At 42.7% G+C, this 20,348-nt stretch overlaps 1 protein-coding gene across 1 annotated transcript in view; it reads right to left on the minus strand.

Moving 5' to 3' along the window:
- The window catches only part of BOLL (boule homolog, RNA binding protein), a 73,249-nt gene that overhangs the window by 37,428 nt on the left and 15,473 nt on the right, over window positions 1-20,348 (minus strand). Inside the window, exons 3-5 of the mRNA XM_037912809.2 lie at window positions 15,807-15,898; window positions 10,552-10,606; window positions 3,809-3,884 (exon numbers count right to left, since the gene is read on the minus strand). Coding sequence (XP_037768737.2) covers window positions 3,809-3,884; window positions 10,552-10,606; window positions 15,807-15,898 — 223 coding nt within the window. The remainder of the gene's footprint in view (window positions 1-3,808; window positions 3,885-10,551; window positions 10,607-15,806; window positions 15,899-20,348) is intronic.

A 20,348-nucleotide genomic window follows, 5' to 3' on the forward strand; every position in this document is an offset into this window, starting at 1 on the left:
ACAGTGCCAGCTCAGTTTTTACTGTTGTGCCATAAACTGATTTTGATGCCACAGAACTGACAGGGCTGACCATTCGTAGCTGAGGGAGTCTCTCCCTTTATGGGGCTGTAGCGGGGTGGCTACCCTGCTCCTAAAATAGAAGGGGTTAAAAGCAGCCCTGGAAAGGGCTGTGGCTGGCTGATTGGGGAAGCAGCTGCAGCTGGGCGACGCCCCAATCAGGCCCCAGCTGGCCTGTATAAAAAGGCTGTGAGCCAGTGGCCCAAGGAGTCTCTCTTCAGGCTGGGAGAGAGCAGGGCCTGGCTGCCTGCCTGACAGTGTACTAAGGGTGGTGCAGTGCTGGGGAAGGAGCAGGCTGAGTGGGGGCGCTCCAAGCTGGCAACTCCCCAGGCTGTAGGGCCTGGTCCAAGGCCGATAGAGGTACTGGGAGGCAGAGGAAGGCAACAGGTCTGAACCCCCTTGCCTATGATGAGTGGCCTTTACACTGCAGTCTGCCCCAGGGAGTGGGGGCTTGGTGATGACTGGCAGTAGCCCAGACTGAGGCAAGGTGGGGATAGTGGGTTGGGGGATTCCCGAGGAAGGGCAGAGGCAGAGTGTGGGGGTACTGCTAGGGGGCAGAACCCCAGAGAAAGGGGCACTGGGGTCTGTGAGGGACACGGGGGCTAGAGCTGTGGCGGATCACTGGCCTGCAGAGGGCACTCTGGTGGCTGGATTCCTGGTGCCTGGATTCCCGATGACTACCAGCAGGAGGTGCCACAGGGGTGAGTCTGCTCCTTTACAGGAGCTAAGTAGATTCCAGTCTTGTGCCTTTGGTGGAAGATGGTGCAGAAGCCCAATGAGAAGGGTTTGTCTCACAGGAGAGGACCACAGGATTGATCATGGTCTTGACACCAGTCATGGGCCTGCCAGAGTTTCAAGCTGTACATGTTCTGAGGCCAGATGAGTCTGGAGCCTCAAGTCTCTCTCCCTTCTGGCCTGGGGAGTAAAGGCATGGTAATGGTAAGAAAGTCGGCTTTACTCAAAAACAGATGGAACTGGATGTGGGCATCAGACTCAGGAATACCCTGGGCAAGAGGAGCACCTCTTGAAGCCCTTACAGGGCTCAGGACCTGTCATAGTTCTGGTAAAGGAGCCCAGAGATAGGCCAAGGGAATGGCTACTTACACTATTCTAAAGTTGACTGACTATACTACACTACACTAAACAATACTATTTACAGACTTACAAGAAAAGGTTATAAGGTAGTCTAGTCCTCAGGACAGGACATGGTGAGTTCCGTCTCCTCTCTGCAGTGGCAGTGAAGGAGCTAAGTCAGTTAGGGTGCATACTCCACTATATAGAGTAAGGCGATGATGTCATTCTTGTGTACTCCCAATGGAATAGGTTTTCAAGGCAGTTCAGCAGCTCAATACCAGGAGATGCCAAACCCACAAAATATAACACACAGAGGCCCTTGGAGAAGAACAAAATGCTTTATACTCTATTTAGTTTGTAAAACAAAACTCTGTAATACAGATAAAAGCAATTACAATGCAAAGGTACTGAATGGGATGCAATTACAATGCAAAGGATGACTGTCCTGGGTAAGCTAAGCCTTTTATCTATGGATTCACACTCTTTGACAAGACACTTCATCAGTACGATTTCAAAGTCTTCCCAAAACTCCAAAAATGGAAACTAAAAAAACACGGATGCAATTTTGGATAAGCAGATAAGTTTTTGAATGTTGTTTTGTGTTAAATTACAACAATCTTAACAGTAGAGCTGGTTGAAAAATTTCCAAATTCCCAATGTCGACAAATTTTTCTTCCATTTTAAACATAAAAAATCAAGTTTTCATTAAAATTTAGTTTTTCAATTAGCTCTAGTTAACAGTACCTAAAAACGGTTCATACAAAGACTTTATTATGAATAATTTTTTGCTTTAAGAAAATAAATTCCTGAACACTTCAAAGCTGTCTAGTCAGGGCAAAATGAAACTAGTCATTAACTAAGCATCACAAACCACAACCCCAGTATTAGAAACGTCTGAAGAGGTAAAATGTAAGAAAGGGGAAACTAAACAATTCTTCAGCAAATGCTATTACCGAAGTCAGAAGTAAAGGTGGAAAAAATAACTAGTTGACAATCCTATCAATCTTGGAAGTTTGTATTTTGGTATCAGATAAGTTAAAAGTAACGACAAGCCAAACTTGTGGTAGACAAACTATAGATTCACAGAAACTAAAGACAGTGGAAGCCTATTCCATCCCCTTCCAATTCAGTATTCCCTATGCTACACATTTACTAGTACAACATTCAGTCAACTTAAAAAATATTTCAAGCAATATTGCTTTTGTTACTTCTCTTATGAGACCATCCCACACCCCAACAGATTTCAATCTCTGAAATTTATTTCTGATATTCAGCCTAAATTTTCCATTTATAAATTACATTCTTTTGCTGATGGTTATAGCCCTTCACTGTCCTAAGTGGCTGGTCTCTTAACTTGTGTTTTCACTTTCCAGATATTTATAGGCTATTATCGAACACCACACCAACCCTTAGTCAGAGCTTATTTAGGGTATTCATAATAATAATTATCTTCTCTCATTAGGTCAGTTCCTCTAGATCCCTAATTGTATTTGTTGATCTTCTCTAAATTCCTCCCACTTTGTCTGCTCTTTCTGGTAAAGAAAGTGCACACAAGTAAATGGAATATTTCAAATGTGTTTGCTCCAGAGGAACACAGAGAGGGACTTCCTTTGTTCCATAACATGGTGCCTTTTGGATATGCAAGCCCAAAATTACATTGCCTTTTTTTTTGTTTTGCTGACATACCACAGCAGTATCAGGTATAGAAATACCTTCCTTCTCATGTAAAAATCTACAAAAAGGGACCACCGACCATCAAAGATTTTTTGAAAAGTTTTTGAAGAACTGAAGCGGCACTGCATCATCCCTGTAGCAATATGGGACAGGTGACACTAGAGAATAGGCAGTGGGAGTGGATATCTAAACATACATATGCCAAAGAGCCTCTTGTATAAATGTCCCAAATCTCATGCATCCCTGGCTTTACCCAGAGAATGTCCCTGCCTCTGTTAGGCGCAACCTCTGGAGCAGATAAGAGGAACATGTGCCACCCACAATATATTATCTCATTTAAGTCTCCTTCAGTGTGGCTGTAGGATGAATACACTCTCACTACTTGCCATCCTTAAACCGTATATCACTGCTGTCTGATCATGCCTCGGCCACTTCCAGCACATCTGAATCCACTGCTGTGCTACCACTGGTTATACTTCAATAGCTATGACCTTTGAACATGGCTTCAAACAGCACACATGGGGATTTAATGTTCCTTAGAGCAACATATGTAGCATGTCAATATAACATGTGCCCTGTTTCCAATAGGAAAATGCTGTATACAGCAGACTGTCACATATTCTTTCCCTGCAGTTAAAACACATTTGTCTTTAGCTTTGAGGCTCTGTCACCATAAGGGCCTATCGCAGCTAGGAAGGGGCATACTGCCATACCAGAGAGTCACATTCCATGCAGCCTACCCACATTCAAGTGGCTACAGTCTTCATCCATTGGATCCCTTCCATGCAATATACAAAGGAACATACTGTAGGAGGTTAAAGGATGGTGCCTGGAAATCTGGTTATTTTGACATTTTTGTTAGTATATCAGTGCTTCCACATGCTGACTATTCTGATCATATTCAGTGCTCTGAATTAGTACAGTACAGGTCCAACACAGATATTTTTGGTTAAGAGTTCTATTTATATCACATACAGCTAAAGAATATAATGAAAATACATACGAGGAATCCCTACTTGTTGTTTTCTTATTGCTGGACCAATATTCAGTTTCTTATCCTTATAATTAAGTTTTTCAGCCTAAAACAAACAAAGAAAAACACTTAATATTCAGTACTTTTACTTTTTATTTTTTGGGTCCATATAATTACTGAAAGTAAAACTAGAATTAGATGATAGTGAACACACCCAAGAAGCTTCTTTCAGATCTCTGATAGTGTTCCTCAAGTACTAAAAAACCCCACTTTTATTATCTAAGTCCTTGGCTTCATTTTGCAAAAATTACCAATTGTGCTCCAATATGTACATGGTGCTTACTGTGATTTGGGCAAATGCTCAATAAAATTTATTTCTGAATGCTAATGGAGCTTCCTGACCAGCTACCAGAGACATAAATAACTGCTAGTAAAAACACTAGTTTTACTTTTTTCCTTTTAAAAAATAAATGTCATTATAAAAATATTTGAGTTTACTTTAAAAAAATTTAACTATATTAAAACATGCAATTAATACACTCTAAGGCTACTATATACTTTATAACAGTTGACAGCAATAATTCAGCTGGTGTGCTGTAAATTCACACTCTGAGGGCTGGGGTACACTTGCGAGTTAGAGCAGCCTCGGACGCCCTAACTCGTGACGCGCCCATGCTGGCAAGGTACGTAAAGCTCCCGGACTCCATGGCTGGAGTGTTCCTGCTAATCCACCTCCACGAGAAGCGTAACACTTCCTTCGCCCCGGCTGGAACACCACGGCACCAGTGTGGATGCCCTGATCTATTAATGCGCTCTGATCGGCCTCCAAAAGTGTCCCACAATGCCTGTTCTAGCCACTCTGGTCATCACTTGGAACTCTACTCCCCTAGCCTCTGGTGACCGACTGTCAGAGCTGCCCTTTAAATTCTCTGGGAATTTTGAAAATCCCCTTCCTGTTTGCTCAGTAAGGCGTGGAATGCTCTCAGCGAATCTTTCCAGGTGACCATGCCTTAGGGTGACCAGACAGCAAGTGTGAAAAATCAGGAGAGGGGGTGGGGAACAATAGGAGCCTATATAAGAAAAAGACCCAAAAATTGGGATGTCCCTATAAAATCAGGACATCTGGTCACCCTACCATGCCCCCACACGCCAGACAATCCCCAGTTGGAGCAATGGCAAGGTACTGGACCTCATCAGTGTTTGCGGGGAGGAAGCTGTCCAGTCCTGGCTGTGCTCCAGCCGCAGGAATTACGATACCTTTGGGCAGATATCAAGGGACATGATGGAAAGGGGCCATGACCGGGACGCACTGCAGTGCAGGGTTAAAGTGAAGGAGCTGCGGAATGCCTACCGCAAAGCCTGCGAAGCAAAACTCCGCTCCGGTGCTGCCCCCGCCACCTGCCGTTTCTACAAAGAGCTGGACACAATACTTGGGGGCGACCCCACCTCCACTCCGAAGACCACCATGGACACTTCAGAGCCCAGTTCAGCAAGGCAGGAGGAGGAAAGCGGGAGCGAGGATGCTGAGGAGGAGGGAGACAGCCTGGCATCCCTAGATGCATGCAGCCAGGAGCTGTTTTCAAGCCAGGAGGAAGGTAGCCAGTCGCAGCGGATGGTGCTGGGGAAGGACAAACACTAGAGAAGGTATCCGGTAAGCTGCTTTTATTTTGGGAAGGAAGTTGTTTGGTGCGGGCTCTTGGGGCGAAGAGGGTTAGGGCTGTATGCATGCCTAGATGCAGAATAGGGCGTTGATGTGCTCTCTCACATCGCGGTAATTGGCCTCAGTGATCTCTTCGAAGGTCTCATGCAGAAGCTGGGCAATCCGCTTGCGCAGGTTCCTTGGCAGAGCTACTGTGCTCCTTGTCCCAGTAAGGCTAACATGTCTGCGCCACTGTGCCGTGCGGGGTGAGGGGACCATTCCTGCACACAGGCAAGCTGCATATGGGCCAGGGCGGAAGCCGTGCTGTAGTAGAAGACCCTCCCTTGCTTTCCAGGTCACCCTCAGCAGCAAGATATCTTCCAGGACAAACTCCTGTGGAAAATGTGGGGACAGTGTTCAGTATAGGGGCCCCCTGCACCTCTTGGCTCTCCCCAAGGCACAGAACCCTAGAGGACAGTACGGTCATGAAACAATCATGCCCCTTGCCTCTGTGCTAACCCACAGGAGCCCCAAAATGGTGAGTAATGTGTGCTCGCTTTGGGAGGGGCAATTTCTGCTATTGTGTACACTGTGCTTGTCTTTAAGTATGGCCGAATCATTGCTGTGTCTGGTGTGAACAATGCTGCCTCTTAAGTGTTGCATTTTGGCTTTACAGATGCAACCTTGAGATCCCAGCTGTCCTTGTTGTCAACGTCCGAAAGACTCCAAAGAATCAGGAGGTGTATGCGAAAAAGCAAAGAGGACATGCTGCATGAAGTCATACAGCAGTCCCTTAATGAAAATTAAAAAGGGCAGGAGTGGCAGGAGAGTGAAAGGAAGGTCCGCCAGCAGAATGCGGATGGCTGACACCAAAGCATGGAGTGCCAGCTATGCATCATGGAGTGCCAAGTGGACTCGATGCAGGCGCTTGTAGCAATGCAGGGGGAGCACTTCCGCACCCGCCCCCCCTGCAGCCCTTGTCCCAAAACTCTTTCCCTTGTGCCCCCATGTCACCGCCAACCCACTTTTCCCAACATCTGGGTTCTTATTGCCACCAGCTGCCTCCAACACCTGTAGCTTCACCACCCAGTCCTACAAACTACGACCCTTACCCACTGCACTCAACCTCCATCACCACGCATTTTAGCCATCCTGAAGTGCAGCACCCATTGCACAGCACTCCAGACAGGAAGGCTGAGTATGATAGGACATACGCAAACCTGTGATTGTCCCGTTCCCCACCTCACCCTCTTCCCTTGTCCCACACAGCACAGACGTGTCATGCCCTTTCTGTTTCCCAAGCAGTTGTTTCTTTGCAATAAATGAATTTTTTGGCTTTGAAAACATTCTTTATTATTGCATTAAGTAAAAGATACCATAGCCCAGGAAAGCACCAGGCACCGCAAGTCAGTGCATCATATACAGCAAACACAGATTCCTATTAACATTGGAACCACTGCACTTCACTCCCATGTAGGTCACCAAACATTACTGGTGGCTTTCAGCCTCAAATTTCTCCCTCAAGGAATCCCTAATTCTTGCAGCGCTGTGCTGGCCCCTCTAATAGCCCGGCTCTCTGGCTGTTCAAATTCAGTCTCCAGGTGTTGAACCTCTGAGTTCCATGCCTGAGGGAATCTTTCACCCTTCCCTTCACAAATGTTATGGAGGGTACAGCATGCAGATATAACCGTGGGGATATCATTGGCCAGGTCTAGCTTCCCATACAGACAGCCACAGCAGCCCCTTAAACGGCCAAAAGCACACTCCACAGTCATTCTGCACCGACTCAGACTGTTGTTGAACCGCTCCTTGCAGCTGTCAAGGCTCCCTGTGTAGGGTTTCATGAGCCACGGCATTATAGGGTAAGCAGGATCTCCAAGGATCACAATGGGCATTTCGACTTCCTTTATGGTAATCTTCTGATCTGGGAAAAAAGTCCCAGCTTGCAGCTTCCTGAACAGGCCAGTGTTCCGAAAGATGCGTGCGTCATGCACCTTTCCGAGCCAGCCTGCGTTAATGTCAATGAAACACCCATGGTGATCCACAAGTGCCTGGAGAACCATCGAGAAATACCCCTTCCGATTAACGTACTTGGAAGCTAGGTGGGCTGGTGCCAGAATTGGAATATGCATGCCATCTATTGCCCTTCCACACTTAGGGAAACCCATCTGTGCAAAGCCAGCCACAATGTCATGCACGTTACTCAGAGTCACAGTTCTTCTGAGCAGGATGCGATTAATGGCCCTGCAAACTTGCATCAACAGGATTCCAACGGCCGACTTCCCCACTCCAAACTGGTTAGCGACTGATCAGTAGCTGTCTGGAGTTGCCAGCTTCCAGATTGCAATAGCCACCTGCTACTCCACCAGCAGGGCAGCTCTCAATCTCGTGTCCTTGTGCTGCAGGGTGGGGGCGATCTCAGCACACAGTCCCATGAAAGCAGCTTTTCTCACCCGAAAGTTCTGTAGCCACTGCTCGTCATCCCAGACTTGCATGATGATGTGATCCCACCACTCAGTGCTTGTTTCCTGAGCCCAAAAGCAGCGTTCCACGGTGGTGAGCATGTCCATGAATGCCACAGGCAATCTCGTGTGGTGTGCGTTATGTGAGTCGACATCATCCTCGGACTCCTCACTGTCAGTTTGTAGTGTAAGGAGTAACTTGATTGCAATTCATGACGTGTTGGCGAGACCCACTGGCATATTCCTCAGCAGTTCAGGATCCATTCCCGCAGACCGAAAGTGAAGACAGAGCGCACAGTACAAAAATCACTGAAACATGGCGCCAAATGTGGACGGAAGCACAGGGATTGCTGGGATGCAAAGTGATGCATCATGGGGCATTGGGACAGGACCCAGAACGCCCTACACCCTCCCACCCCCTTCCCACAAGCCACAGCACCAGAATGGGAAGAGATGCTCTGTAGGATAGCTGCCCATAATGCACCGTTCCCATTTCCACTGCAAGTGCCACAAATGTGGCCACACCAGTGCGCTTGCAGCTGACAGGGTGAACACACTGCAGCGCTTTCCCTGCTGCTGTCTCTAAGGGCTGGTTTAACTCACAGCACTCTACATCTGCAAATGTAGCCATGCCCTGAGGCTTGCAGCACAGTAATTTGCTGTGCAGGTTAGTGCTGTCTACACTGGGAGTTAGGTCAGCTTAACGACATCACTCTGGAGTATGGATTTTTCCCACCCCTGAGTAACATAGCTAAGCTGACTTAATTTTCTAGTGTAGACCAGGCCAAAGTGTAAATTCAAGTAGGAGGGGGCTACTTTTATTTACATCTTCTTTTAGCTCCTCATCATTTAAAGGAAAACAACAAAAGTGACTATAAAAAATACTGTCAAATGCACAAAGTAAACCAACTGCAAACTTTCGCTAATATCTTTCATTTATAGTAGATGTAAGTATTACTTTGCATCTACAGTAGGTAAAACAAAAATCAGACAGCAATGTGATTTTTAATTTGTAAGTGTCCCTTTTATCCTGCTTCTGCAAAAGGAAAACTGGAAGAACCAGAGGGCCTGATTCTCCATTTCCCTGAACACTTTGTAGTCATTTACACCAGGACAAAATGGGTGTAAAATCAAAATCAGGGCCCAAGTTTCCACTGCCAGAGCTAGAAGGTCCAAGTACCAGATACAATATATACATTAGGGAGCTAACAATAAAACCTCAAACCTTTTGCAGTTTTATTATCCAGAATATTTATTTAAAGAAAGATCTAAAAGGAAATGTATAAAGATATCAGTTGCAGTCCAGTCCAAAGGCAACAGTCAGAGAACAGAATACTTTCCTCCTCTGGGCCCCAATTCAGCAAGATATTTAAGCACTTGCGTAACACTAAGCACTGTCTATGTGCTTAAAAATTATGCACGTGCTTTGCTGAATTTGAGCTCTGGAACACAAAGGATGGTACTATGTGTTCTCTTTCATGGCAAATAAACCTATTTAATGGAAAGCAGCGAGTGAGACACGATAACGAGAGTACAGTTTCCAGAGCCAAATTGCTTCCTGACACAGGTGGTGGGAACAAGCACCTCTCTGGTGATTGATGTTATATATTACATTGGTATTATCAGTCAGAATTTGGACTGCTTTTATATATATATGTATGTATATATTATTTTAACTAGAGTTGGTCAAAAATGGGAAATACCATTTCATAAAAATTTCATTAAGAATTTTCCAGCTCTTTGAATAAAGTTTTCAATAAAATTTCAATATTTTAAAAATTTCAACCAGTTCTACTTGTCAATAGGTCTCCACTCAGTCTAGAAGAGGCTTTGATTGAGATAACATCCTCTGGTCTTCTTCAGGGAACTTCATGAACACAACTGAGCCCATGGCTCATCCAGCCAACATAGCCCAAGCAGGCCAAAAGAACAGGTTGCAAAAGGCTAAGGTTGTGGAGCCATCATGGCTTCCTATATCCTAGGAGAAGTACAAGAAAGAATATCCTGGCAGTTAAGAAAGGTCCATTCTGGGGCAAACCTCACATTCGCAGGAGCAAGAATTAAGCGTATCTGGAAGTGGGCCTCACAGATCTCAGAGTTTTTTGAGTGAACCTCAGTGGTTCCTCCTTGATGAGAGTGAGGTTAACTTCAATTTCCCTCATGATCTCAGCCTCAGCCCTAAAAATATAGTCTCCTTTACAGATGTCTTATGACAGCTGGATTCTCTACTCAAGGAAATCAAAGCACTAGGAGGAACTTCAGATCCCAGTGAGCAGTATACAAGGAAGAGGCTGGAAACAGTTATCTCTACAAAGTTAAGGTACCTGACTCTGAAGCATCAGCTTCACCTGTCTTAGTCAGCTCCACAGACTCCCAGCACCCACCCTCCCTTAAAACTAAATCTCTGAGATGTCTTCTTAGACGCTCTGTGGGTTCACAAGGGAAAATAATGTTACTGCTACTTCTCTTCATCCTTCTGTACAAAGAAAAGAAAGCAACAAATCTGACAAACTGGCCCACAGACATCCTGGGCTTCTTTAATACCTTCAAATCCAAGCAGGTAAACACAGAAGGGACAAATATCCATTGGTAATGGATGTCTGCAAGCACTAATACCAAATTAAAGAATTTACCTGAACAATGAGTATAATGATGATTATATATCATCTTACCTCTTGTAAAATTTTTTGTGCATCTTCTTGAGTTTCAAAAGTGATGAAACCATACCTAAATAAAAATTACGCGAATTATTTTTCTTGGCATACTACTTTATAACCTAAAAGATATTATATATTACATATTACACAAAATACTATGTTAAAACATTAAGTTTGAAAAGTAAAGCACTAAGAAGTTAATAAATGACAAGGTTGCTGTGGCAACCTTAATTCGGCCCCGAATGCGTATGAACTATAATAGTCTTTAATTACATGATCACATTCTATTTTTCTCACAGGACCACTGTCTCATTCAGTGAACAGTTTTTAATGAGCAGGTACTCAATATTTTGTTTTATCTTCACTGTTCAGTGCATGGCCCTGGCCCAGGCCCAAGCCCAGGCCCAGGCCCTGCTCTGAAGACAGAATTAACATCCTCATGGGCTTTTTTATGGTGATCATCACTATAATATGACTGCTTTATAAACATTAATGAATTTATTTTCACAGCACCTGTGAGAGGAAGGGGTATTATTATCCACATTTTACAGATGGGGAACTGAGTCACAGAGAGATTAAAGTCACAAGTACCCACTACATTTTGGTGCCCAATTTACTGTATACTATCCAAACCCTTCTCTGAAGGCATAATTATTAATATCCTCATGGGCTTTTCCATAGCACTGGCCAATAGCATCTGAATTCTTCTCAAATATTAATTAATTAATTTTCACAGCATCCTGTGAGGTGACAGAGTGGTATTATCCTACTTTAGAGATGGTGAACTCAGGAACAGAAAGTTTAAGGTAAAAATTCTTCACTGATTTTGGATGCTCAATTTGAGACACCTGTGACCTGATTTTTCAGCACACTTAGCATCATATAGCATTTTGTATGTTCAGACACAGGTTCCTATTGACATCAGCTGATGCTGAGAGTACTTAGCACTTCTGAAAATTAAACACCAGGGTATCAAGTGGAGCACCCAGAAAATGAGGAATACACAATTAGCGATCACCTGTGAAGAGTTTGGTTTAAGTGACTTGCACAGCATCATCTAGAAACTCTGTAACATGGGCTGGGATAGAATCTCATTCTCCAGAGCAATATTTAACTGCTTTAACTATGAAATCATCCTTTTTCTTCCTGCAGTCCACTGCCTCATTCGCTACAGAACTTCCAATTTCTGCAACAAATAAAGCCGGGGTCTTATAGACAACAACCTCCTTCACTACACAACCTGATTCATTGTAGGGTGACCAGATGAAACGGGCAAAATATCGGGACACATGGGGGAAAAAAAAAAAAAAGGCAGCCGGAGCGGAGTTGCCAAAGCGCAAAAAAAACCAAAAAAAAACCCCTGCCGGAGTGGCCAAAGCTGCAATATTGGGACAAATGACATCCTAACCATGCATCGGTCGGGACATGGGACAAAGAACTAAAAATCGGGACAGTCCCGATTTTATCGGGACGTCTGGTCACCCTAGATTCATTCCCACAGCAGGTCCATCCTCTGCCAAGAATGAGACAGGGGTCCTGTGGAAAAATAGTGTGTGATTATGTAATTTTAGCGAATGTATTATAATGCATATACACAAGAGATCACTTACTTTTGAGTGCTTGCCTTTGCAATCTTAATGTTCTTTTAAACGCTATTTTTTGTTTTTTATTTTAAATTTTAAAAAAGCAAACTGAAAAAAACAAACTTCATCATACTGATATCCACACGGTTCATCAGCAAGGTTGGAATCTACAGAGTCTGTGAATCCATCACACAGACCTCTGTCACTTGAGATAACTATGTAACTGATAGCTGTGATGGTAAGTTGTCATCCTCTGTGTGGACCGGAATTAAAGAAGAATGAGACACACACGTAACCTGTCGGTTTCAAATGTATTTGGTAACAGCAGAATAATGCTGAGACACAGGGATCTTGGATTCCTTCTGCAGACCTTTTGCTTTCCCACCCTGGCTTCTTGTTCCAGTCCAATTCTCCCTGGGTATCCAGTCGCAGTCTCCAAGGCTCAGATTTCTAAACTCAGTCTCAGACTATTTACTTAGTGCAAATCTCCCCCCACTCCCAGTCTTTCCCCCTCCCCACACCCAGTCCCAGTTCCCTTGCCCAACCTGTCCTCTTTTTACCACTTCAGACTCCTTAGCCTATCCGCTTCTCCCTTCTCGCACCACTAGCTGTTAGTCATAGTCTTCCTCATCCAGTCTCATCTCCCACCCCTCCCTGTTTCCTGATCTCAGTCTTTTTGCTTAAATAGTCCCAGTTCTACCCCTGTGCCACAGCTCCTTGTCAGATGTCTGCCCTCCCCAGTTTCTTTTCCACATTAGTTCCTAATCCAAGTCTCCTTGTCCAGCTACTCCCAGTCCCCTCTCTCACCCCATCCAATCTCACTGTCCCACTCCCCCCTAGCCAACAGGTTCCAAGCTCACCATTCCTCTCACCAGCTCCCAGTCCCAGTTTCCTTGCCCAGCTAGCCCCAGTCTTTGCCCCATCCCAACTCCCACTTTTTCTCTTCCTCTTCCCTCTAGCTCCCTGCTCTAGCTCTTGTCCCTTCGGCATTTGAATCAGGCAACTTCCTCCTCCATGCTGCAGGGCCCAATGCGGGGAGGGTTCATTAAGAACACAAGAGAGACAGTTTCCCTGTTCCAAGTTTAGGTGCCTGGACCCAGCATCCCCATAGCAGCCCAGAGCCAAACTGCATGGAAAGTCCTGCTCATCCCTGGGCTTCAGCATGCCCAGAGTGACTGGAATCTTCAAGAATGTAGTTGCTAAAATCAAAGTCTCTACTGAGCATGTAGAAAAGGAGTACTTGTGGCACCTTAGAGACGAACAAATTTATTTGAGCATAAGCTTTCGATGAAGTGACCTGTAGCTCATGAAAGCTTATGCTCAAATAAATTTGTTCGTCTCTAAGGTGCCACAAGTACTCCTTTTCTTTTTGCGGATAAAGACTAACACGGCTGCTACTCTGAATACTGAGCATGTGTAAACTATGATTTTTCAAAGGCTTGTAACTGAGCCAAATTTGGGGCAATTTTCAAGGGAATGGCAAAAGGAACATACCTGACACAAAGGACACTCCTCTTGCCAAATCTCAAGTTTCCAAATCTCCAAAGCATGGGGGCACTGGAGCTTTTCAAAGAAAAGGTCATCAGAGTTTTTTAAAATGGGCAAAGTAATGTATTTTTTCCAAGCTTCATACTCAGAAATTTTCCAGGTAAATTCAGCTTGAGACAGATATCTGTCATGCAAGATTTCAGCCAAAATGGTTAAAATATGGCAAAGTTATAAGCAATTAAAGATGGGATGTTTATGATGGGAAGTGCCGAGCAACCTTATTAATAGAAAGTGCTACCAGACTCATCTGTAATGACTGTAAACCTACCGACTTTTACTTTTTAAGGAAGCAAAAAATAAAATAAAATGACACTTCTAAAAGGAAGTTGGGACTCTATTTAAAAATGATAGCATATATGAAAGTTCTGGCTAAAGTTTAAAGTAATAGTAAGGGGAGCTGCAAACTCGTAATGAACTAAAATATTAAAAAACAAAAATCACAAAGCATTTTGGCTAATACACAAGAGCTTAACTTCAATTTCCTTTCTCTTTTTCTTACACAGCTGCTCTGGGGAAGGGCAATAAGAAGTTCTTATTGAAGAGACTGAAGCAAAAATACCTGTGGGAAGAAAGGGTGCTACACCAAGATATTGAGTCAACCCTATCTTGGGGAATGTTTTTGTAATAGGCTTTTTGCTTATGTTGAGAAAAATTTACTCCTGCTGAAAAATCTTGTTTGTTAGAGCAGTTTTATTGCTGCTAAATCAACCTACCAGCTTAAAATAGATAAGTAAGTTAATTCAAAATTTAAGGTTTCTACAGCAAAGTTTCCTCATCCACATTTCATGTTTGTTATTTATTATTGGCATTCTGGTAGCATCAATGTGCTAGGTGATGATTACACACCAAGGAAGATACAGTCCCTGCCATAAAGAGCTTCCAGTCTAAGAAAAAAAACAACACAAAAACTTTGAGGGAGAGGAATGGATTAAAGCAGGTAAGCAAAATATATACTCTTCAGCTACTCCTCCACCTATTAGTATTAGTTGGCTAGCTTCTTTTATGTGTCAAGGCTGAAGTAGATCTGAAGCAGAGATTTGGAGGATAAGGTAGATGCCTTATGGATCAGTTCAGGGAAGGAATTCTGTGAGTTACCAATGGGTGCACTGGAAGAAAACACGAAAACCACTGTCAGAGAGGTAGATAAATGGAGGTGGCAACAGTGACAGATGCAGACATTGGGGATACCATGATGAGACACAAATGCAGTTAAGTAGCGAGGGGCAGAGTTGGTAACAACCTTGAAGGTGAGGAGAAAAGCTCCTCTTCTGGTGTGGGGCAGAAGCTTCTTCCTTCTGTGTTCAGAGTGAGTTTCAGAGATTGCAGTGACAAGGGATGAGGATGAATGAAGCTACAAGTTGTCTCACATCTGCAAACTTAAGGTGCTGAAAACTATGACAGCCTCATACATAAGAATGGATCTAATATTTATGCAGGTACTCCATACCCCCTATTACAAGGGTCCTACTGCAACTCTTAGATGTGCTGCACAGAACTCATAACTCAGGGGAAAGCGATGGTGATTTTATGCCACCTTTACACGCTCCTGATTTTGTGCTGCTCTGTGGCCCCTGGCATAACAGACAACCCTAGTGGCTTGCCTAAGTCATGGCAGCATGTCTCCAGTTACCTATATGCAACATAAATGTTCACAGTGCTACATGTTGTGGTCCTGCCAGCAACGTGTCCCTTCCACCCTGCCCTCAGCATGCCCCCTGCACTAGAGCTTGCAAGCGGCTCTTCAGAATACGGCCTTAGTTCCTGAGCTGGGGGAATCTGTTCCTGATTGGATTCAGGTTTTTAGAGCTCCTTTATTCCACTCTGACCCTTTTACATGATGAGGTTCTCACCCATATTGTAACACAATGGACATTCTTGCCAGTGAAACTCCAGGTTAAAGTGAAGTCTAAGTGCTTAAAGAGGAGGAAAATAGTGATGCTAACCATATATTTATCAACACCACCATTCTGGGACACTGTAAGAAAGAAAACAAATGAACTGAAACTTGAGTGTGTCATATAATGCGATGCCAGTAATAACGTTATAAGCCACGAAAATCACAATCAACTTCTATTCTACTTATTCCACTTACTATTATGTTTTCAGAGTCCACAATGGATATATTGCAACTGTACTAACCCCTTTGATACTCCAGCTCTGTCATTTACTATCTTCACTTCTTTCACGCACCCATACTGGGCAAAAAACTTCCTTAGGTCATTTTCGTTAGTCTAGTAAAATAAAGCAAAAGAACAAAAAGAATACAAATAGGTTTGTTTAGTTATTAAATAAGAAATAACCACAAGATTGCTTTGGTTTGGACACACTGACCAACAAACTACTTGTAAATCCTGGGAGCAACTATTTATTAAAAAAACTAGAAATAGAGAAAAGCCTCCAAAGTGAATGTTTCTGTGACTCTTTTGGGGAGACGGCGAGTGTGGGGGCGGGAGTGGAGGGTGAGAGCGAAAGAGAGAGCAGGTTGTAATCTCAGTTTTTATCTTACATGGTTTTAATCTTCAGAAATAAATCTAAGTATCTACTGAATTTACATTATAATTTTACTTCAATAATCTTCCCTTGTAACTTAATTATATCTGAATTCCATTTTGTCTCAGACAAGTCTTTCAGTTCTATATTTTAGTGTCATTTACAACATGAGGCATTATAATTTAGAGATCATTTTAAAACTTAAAACTAGGCATATGTGTGTAGACTTCCACGAAGAAATTGCTAAGTCTGAAAAACAATCATTAAGATAAAGTGAAGTTATTAGCGGCATATTATGCAGGTAAAACAAAATTATCAAAATGGTCCCCTTTTACCATAAAGTCTATTACTGAAACACTGTGTACCACATATGCATAATATGTTCATTTTCTGTACTGATAAAAACATGCATCAAGTATGGTCTTCCAGACATACATTTTTGTATCCAGAAGTACAGACACTGAAATAAATACACCAGGCATTTGAATGTCTGATCCTGTGTGACCGTTGATTTGGCATGTGTTGAACCTCATGCTTCAAGGAAGTGTGCTAGTGAACATTGATCTTTGGATGCCTCAAGCCACTCCTGGATGGATCTAGAGTTCTCAGAGCCTCAAGGAAGTACATCAGAAGTTTTAATGTGTTTCTTTGATTCACCAGTCATTTTTAAAAATGTATGGTATATGTTGGAAAAATTCTTCTTCCACTTCTCCAAGGCTTACACTGCCTTGTATATGCCTCTAAGGAGCAGGAGAGTTTTTACTGATTACAGAGTTAATATAAGTTATCATAATGGTTGTGTCATTGAGACATTTGGTGAGTATTTTTTGGAAGAATTTTACCTTCAAGATGTATTTTATAAAAAGGTGCTATTTTCTTGGTGCTACAAATTCAAACCCCCCAAAAACCAGAGACAGCAAAGCTGTGTGCAGCCTCAAAAATACAGGAAAGAATAGTAGGCAAGAGTAGATCTGAGCAGGTAGGAAATGTACTCCAAGGACTCATTACAGGTAAGCAGTCTTCCTCTCTCCTTTGAAAACTAACCCCCACTGAGTCCCACTTTCAGAAGATTAAAGTCACAGTCCACCAAAGGACGGCTTAAAAGTACTAACAAAACAGAGACTGTAGAATTGTACTCCTGACTTGAATATCACACCCAGTCCCTAAATCCAAGAGTAAAGCTTTGTAAACGTATGAATACAGCTCCATATAGCAGCTTTATGAATATCTGTAAACAACATTTCTCAGAGATGCTGTGGAACCTGCTTTAAATAAGATGTACTGTACTCCTATTTTTGGGTAATGATTCTGTATACAAACTTTTCTAATCCATAGAAAAAAGTCTCTGAGAAGAAGCTGCCTTCCCCTTGGATTTGTCTACAAAGATCAGTGTAATGGTTTACTCAAATCTAACTGGAAATTCAAGGCATATTTAATTTGTGCAATTAAACTGTTAAGTTTAAGAAAATATGATCATAGTTATAAACTGGTTTAAATGAAATTCTGAAATAACATTTGGTGAGAATTTATGGTGCAAGCATTGTACTGTCTTATCGTGGAAAGGGGCCAGTCATCAGGGATGAATTTTACTCAATAGATTGGACGATGTACTAGCCAGCCAAACCAGTTTTCAGGGAAAGATTCCCCAATGTTCTGGTCCCAAGAAAATGATGTTTCTCATATAAGGAGGAAGACGTGTAGCAAGGTCTCCCCAAACATGATGTCAGACCATGCCTATGCCTCAGTTCCCAACCTTCATGCAAGCCATTGGGCCAATTCACAGGTCAGTGCATCGATGAAGTTTCCACCAGTGTCAATATTTGAGTCCCTTTTCCCAAGGTTGTGTTTATTGTTCAAACATAAACACAATTCAACATCAAAGAAAGTAAACTTGGTCCTGCCACCTGGCCCCTCCTAAGGCCTCTGCCTAAGAGGGCTTCTGCTGCTGCCCACACAACAGGTCTCCCCAGCGAACTGGGTGACAACATGCACCAGGATCTCTAGAAAATTTCTTAAGAGTAGATGGACAAAGACCAAAAGTCTCTGGACCAGAAGATGATACATAGATAAGGTTATAAGATGAATTGTAGTTGAGCTCAGAGTCCATGCAGTCTATATTTTTAAGCAAATAGTCCAAAATAAAATAAACTGTCAAAGATAAAGGAGCACTGTTCTTAATAGGTGTTCCTGTTGAAAACTGTTTCCACTTAGGGACATAAGTTTTCTCTGTTGAAGAGTCACAACTCTCTCCAGTAAAATCTGCAGTACCTCTTTTGAATATAGACTTCAACTGCTTTAGAGGGTATTAAGCTCCAAGTTACCAGGTACAATAACTTCAGATATAGATGTAGAATGTCAACTAGACTATGAGAAAGGAAATTTGGAAGAACTGGTAGATGGGCATAGTCAGAAGGTTAAAGAACTAAACTTGCCATACTATGAAGATTATATAAATTCTGTCCTACTATATATCTCTTGGAAATAAAGGCAATGAGGGAACCTTGGTTTCAATCAAGAAGGAAGCTTCCCTGCCCATGAAACAGAAATGTGGACAACCTGGTGATGTCTCTTGTGGCAAACAGGTCCATATTTAAGGATTCCCCACTTCTGTGTCCACAGAGTTCTTCAGAAACAATTTGAATTGTACACCGAGCATGCAGCTCAGTTTGTCCACCAGATGCTTTCCTTGCCTATGAGAAACTTTATTTATGCCAAAATATCTTGAGGCATGGTCAGAGTCTGTTGAGGCCTATTACCAGTGCAAAAGGAGTTTCAGCCTATTTCTGGAGAATGTGGAGGACATATATACATGAGACCATGATCGCCAGAAACCTTAGGAAATATATTGTGTCCTGTGCTCTCATGAATATAATTATCCTCTGGAATGAAATTGTCCTGTGGTCTCTTGCAGCTAAGCTTCTGCAGAGAAGCGCAGACATGAAGGGAAACAGGAATAAAACAATGACACTAGATTTACTGCATAGTTATCAAGTGTCCAATCCAATATGATGTCTAGACGTTTACTAGAATGTGCATGTAAGAACTTCTAGCTTTTTTGCTGGCTCCTGTACATATCAGAATGCAAAGGCTACTGCTGTGTTCTTTAAAAGTGCTAATGTTGAGCGATAGGCTAAATCTGAGATGCCTGGCTCTGGCACTAGAGAAAGAGGACTGATTTACTTTGAAAATATGGTGTTAAAGACCATCTAATAGACTTGGCCTCTGTAAGTTTTCTAAGGCCTTATCTGTGATTCTGTTGAACAGAGTGGAGCTTACAAATGAAAGAGACTGGAATTCTTCAGTCACGAATTGTGCATCAGGGATAACTGCTGTGGTGACTGACCAAGTTGCTGTATCAGAGGAAATGAAAGCAGTAGAACTGGTTGGAAAGAGGAAACATTTTTTGTGAAAATTTCACTGAAAAACCTGTCTCTGTTTTTCCATCAATTTTGAATGTTTTCAACCAACTCTAGCAAGTGGCTTTCAAGGAGTATGACACGCTCTGGCCTTTGGAAAGATTTCCTCCCAGAAATTATCTAAGATTGGCAGGAATCTATCCTAGGTTTTGAATCCACATCTCACTAAGCCCATTTGGTAGTATGCTTAGCTGAAAGGGTTATTTCCCCTTCCCAATGAAATTCATATTCCTTACTCTCACTCTCTGAGGGAGAGATGACCTAAAGCTTTCCCACCGTTAGACCTCTCAGCTACTGCACAAACAATTAGATACACTTCATCAGACAGGATAAGTATAAAAATTATTTGAAATACTGATGGTCCCTGGCATAGCTAGCCACAGGAAAGACAAAATTGGGAGGGAGGGAGACAGAAGTCTTTACCAGAATATTTTTTTTTTATACAAAGAACTATCTGCCCTCCTAGTGAAGCTCCAAATATACTGAAGAGCCTGTACATTTTTCTCTCAAGAGTAAAAACATGAATTTCCAATGCCTCAGCCACATGATCAAAAAGATCCTGGAAGTTATTGTAATTATTATGCAAGATTTACTGGGTAAATTGTCAGCCATAATGATGGACAAGATGAATATCCTCCATATCCATTCTTTTCTTTCTCTTAATTTGAGTCAATACTCAATGGGTCCTCAGACTAACTGCATTAAGGCAGAGAGGATACTGATGGTGGGAAAGAAGGAATAGCTGAACAGACCAAAAGAAGCAGAGGTCCAGGGT

This window comes from Chelonia mydas, chromosome 11 (assembly GCF_015237465.2).
Source record: "Chelonia mydas isolate rCheMyd1 chromosome 11, rCheMyd1.pri.v2, whole genome shotgun sequence".
Lineage (NCBI taxonomy): Eukaryota > Metazoa > Chordata > Testudines > Cheloniidae > Chelonia > Chelonia mydas.